General features: G+C 36.5%; 1 protein-coding gene across 8 annotated transcripts in view; it reads right to left on the bottom strand.

The window, feature by feature from the left end:
• Positions 1-1,508: 1,508 nt before the first annotated feature.
• The window catches only part of phldb2b (pleckstrin homology-like domain, family B, member 2b), a 42,238-nt gene continuing 39,519 nt past the window's right edge, over positions 1,509-4,227 (bottom strand). For 7 of the 8 annotated variants that reach the window (XM_035943717.2, XM_035943719.2, XM_055007193.1 and 4 more), the window contains 3 exons: positions 3,701-3,920; positions 3,501-3,586; positions 1,509-3,309 (listed from right to left, as the gene is read on the bottom strand). In XM_035943717.2, the coding sequence (XP_035799610.2) occupies positions 3,169-3,309; positions 3,501-3,586; positions 3,701-3,920 (447 nt within the window). In that variant the 3' untranslated portion in view covers positions 1,509-3,168. The remainder of the gene's footprint in view (positions 3,310-3,500; positions 3,587-3,700; positions 3,921-4,227) is intronic. The other variant, XM_055007195.1, reaches the window with a different exon arrangement.

Here is a 4,227-nt window from a genome sequence, read left to right as displayed (position 1 = left end):
CCTTCTGTGTAATTATTAGCAGAACATATCAACCGTCAGAAGATGCATTGGCACACTCAAACTTCCTTCAGAAATATTCCAGTTTAACTTGCTCTTCTGCTCAAAGGTGCTAGCACTACTTTAGAGTAAACAAATGGAGTAAATTTTAAAAAGGGACTCTGGCAATGTGGTCCTCCAGTTGTCTGCCTCTTTCTCAAAAAACTTTAATCGAGCTGTGTTTTGCATGTGGATTCACCTCTTTAGCTTTTCAAAGAAATCTTTTTGTATTTTATGTTTTTTACATTGAAAAGCATGATGCATGACTAATTGCTAGTAGGTGTCATTCACGAAAAATAAACATTCTAATGGGTTTCCTTATGCTGCTGCTTCACTCTAACACTTTGAACATCTCTCTGAAGTACATTGTACCACTGACTTCTGCCACACAGTGGTGATCAGTGTCCATGTTGCTAAACCTGAAGTACTCAGATTAGATCAAAAATAAGTCAAGATGTAATGTAGAAGGGCTGCACAGTGGTGTAGTGGTTAGCACTTTCGCCTTGCAGCGAGAAGATCCCTGGTTCGCATCCTGGCTTTCCCGGGATCTTTCTGCATGGAGTTTGCATGTTCTCCCTGTGCATGCGTGGGTTCTCTCCGGGTACTCCGGCTTCCTCCCACAGTCCAAAAATATGCTGAGGTTAATTGATCATTCTAAATTGCCCGTAGGTGTGAATGTGAGAGTGATTGTTTGTCTCTGTCTGTAGCCCTGCGACAGACTGGCGACTTGTCTAGGGTGTCGCCTGCCTTCGCCCGAGTCAGCTGGGATAGACTCCAGCCCCCCCGCGACCCTAGTGAGGATTAAGCGGTGTATAGGTAAAGGATGGATGGATGGATGTAATGTAGAAAATACAAAGTTCTTACAAGATTGTTCTAGATATAACACACACACTTTGTTTCCCTTTTCTGCAACAGTTGGTGATGTTGCATTCAACTTTATGCAAAAAAAAAACCTACTATTAAAGAAATGGCTGCACACTTTAGAAACTACTTCAAATTGAAAAGTCTTAGAAAATGTAAAAGTCCTCAACAAGTTTTTTCTAAATGTGTTCTAAATCTACCTGTCATTTCCAAAAATTTGAAATGAGTAATTAGCATTTTAAGCCTGATGTCAAAGTCCCAGTCATAGAGACATTTTTTGGAAGGGATGCCTTTTTTTTTTTTTTACCATTGAGTGTCTCACAAATTGACTTATTTAAAATATATTTAATTATTCATATAGAAATACAAAATTAAGATACATGCATTGGTAATGGCATAAATACAGTAGGATCAACATAAAAAATATTATAAAAACAAAATGATGTAATGAAAGAAACTCATAGAAGCTTGCACTGTAACTTGGTATGTCATGTTGAAACAGACTATATATATATATATATATATATATATATATATATATATATATATATATATATATATATATATATATATATATATATATATATATATATATATATATATATATATATATACACTTTTGATCTTACTGTATTTAAAGAAAGCAAAGAAACCACATATACATCATATCACTTAAACATAAACTTTGGTAAAAAAAAAAACAAAAAACAAAAAAAAACATAAAAGCAAAAAGGCAAGATGATACATGCACATATCAGTGGCCTGAAATGGTCTAATGCAGCATGGAGTATGATACAAAATATGAAAGCAGCTTTAGTGATCAAGGTGGAATAGTCATTTAAACAAACACATTAAATTAGTGGTAATAAATGCAATGTAGTGACACAATAATCAGTCAGTCTAGATGACTAGTGAATGCGTGTACCATTGATTTTTGTCTGCTTGGCATCTTTGTGTGAGACTTTTTCCACACAAAACAACCCACATGTTTTCTCCCCACAGACATTTTGGCATTCAGTATATAGATATATAGAGCTCAGAAAAATATTGATAATATGCACATAAAAACACTGTCACGTGAAATATGATCGGAAAAAGGCACAAATAGGACTCGTGTTGATAATCATAGGCTTAGTGTCAAAACTACTTTCGAACTAACTACAACTTAGAAACAAAATATACAACTACTTTAAGTCTTATTGAAAGTCATATTTCCTGGTACTGATAAAACTCCTTATACTGGAAAACAAGTCTCCTGACTCTAAGTTTTGAGTTTGTTTCAGAGTCTCTGGTGATACTATTGTAACCCAGCACATGAATCCATTTAAAAAAGGACTGGTAATAACTTATGTTGACTAGTATAGTATTAAGTCTTGGAATAGTAGTGTCATTTTGCTATATAAGAATAGCACCATGGAGCCTCATTAGAGGCCCACAGAAAGTACATGTGTACATATAGTACACACACAAAACAGGCACTTATTTTAATCATATGAATATTGATTAGAACACCATCATATGATGCATCCATGCACCTACTTCAGACCTGAGAATGACACAGTAGCAACGTAAAATAAAATTTTGATTAAAAAGAAAATTTAAATACATTTGCTAAACAATAACTACATTTATATGCTTTGTTCCTCCTGGGAGATGGTGTTAAAATCAATTAAAACACTGGAAATAGTCTAAAATTGATTCAACCCATTGGCAAATGAGCTCTTCCGTGTCATGGTAAAATTGTTCAGACTTTGTATAAGATGTTGAAGATGTCAGGAGCTGAAACTGGTTAAGCCAGCATTGACTTTTCCAATTTATCCACCTTAAAACCCTTTGTAAAAAGATGGCTAAAACAAGCTACTCTTCTCTGAAAAACACATTTTAACAAAGCTTGTAGAAAAGTTCAGTCAGGTAAACATTTTACTAAGTATATTTTATATTTGAACAATACTTTGAGGTACACCTGAGTTTACTCTGAGGCAGAGTGGTGCACCGTATCAGAAACATCTCCAAAATAGAATAAAAATGTAAAAATCATCTTGTATCTGCCCACATCTTCACATGGATGCTCCCCGCTATCATTTTAAATGCTGCTGTGTTGTAAATAATGCCGATAAAATCATTCAACACTGCTGTCTCAACTCAACACAAACTACATTATTCAGCATAGATGACATTAACATCCATCCAGACACTTAAAAAGTCCAAGGATAAAAAAGGAATTGAAATGTTTGTCTTTAAAGCCAGCATGTAGCCGCCACCAGCCCTTCACTACACCATGAACTGGGTGTATCCCTCTGCACCTGTGACGATCACATCCATCCAGATCCTCATGGCTTCAGGAGAGGGAGCCACCATGTAGTAGACTCTATCATGAGTCTTCACGCTGAAGGTTAGGGAGGGGTTTGGGCTCTGAAGGAAGGAAAAAAAAAGGAGAGGACAGACATAAAGAAGGAAGGGAGAAACAAAAAAAGCCAGGAAGAAAACAGGTAGGGAATGAAGAATGAGTGATTTACAAGTATTGGATGATTAAATCATACTTTTCACGTTATCCACATGCATCAATTTTGTATAAAATATATATGTGGGCATGAATCACATACCTTATGTGCATTCTTCAAGTGATCGTAATATACTTCTTCAATAGCTTGAAAGTAAATGACTCCTTTCAGCTTGGCTTCGTGCTTGTCTGCAGGAGATATAACAGTAGATAAATATAATATGTGAATATAAATGTATGTAAATGTACTGTAACAAGTTCCATTTCATATTGCATTTACAGTTCCCCTTAAGTGTGTCCTACCTGCATAGTAGGAGAGCGTACGTCGGTTGCGGTCAAAGACGAACCAGCGTTTCTTCCAGGTTTTGATCTTTCCTCCCATCTTGACCAGGTAGCCTCGGCACGTCTTTTCAGAGATGGACAAGTGGAAGCACGTGTCTGTGCTGTGGCCCGCCGACTCGATGTGAGCCCGCAAGTCAAAGTCGTCCTTTCTCACCGGCAGATACCGGGTTAGCGGCCGGGACTGGAGGTAAAGCAGTGGATTTGAAAAGGAGTGGAAATACGTTTAAAGAATAACATGATGTCTCTATGATTCTATTGTGTTTATAGAATTCATACAAATCAAGCTAATGCGTATCATATGTTAGGAAACATTCAAATGTACGGTTCTTTCTTCTGCTGCCAACTGTTGATGGTCCACAGAAAAGAACTGAAGATGATAGATGAAGCTTATAATGAGAGCTGTCAGCAGAGACATGATTGAAGCCACAGAAAAGCCACAGGGAAATATGCAGGAAACGTTAGCTACAGGTGGAACACGGAAAAAAGCA

This window comes from Amphiprion ocellaris, chromosome 22 (genome assembly GCF_022539595.1).
Source record: "Amphiprion ocellaris isolate individual 3 ecotype Okinawa chromosome 22, ASM2253959v1, whole genome shotgun sequence".
NCBI classification, from domain to species: domain Eukaryota; kingdom Metazoa; phylum Chordata; class Actinopteri; family Pomacentridae; genus Amphiprion; species Amphiprion ocellaris.
The sequence above is the reverse complement of the archived record's forward strand: the minus strand, read 5'-3'. Positions and strand labels throughout refer to the sequence as shown.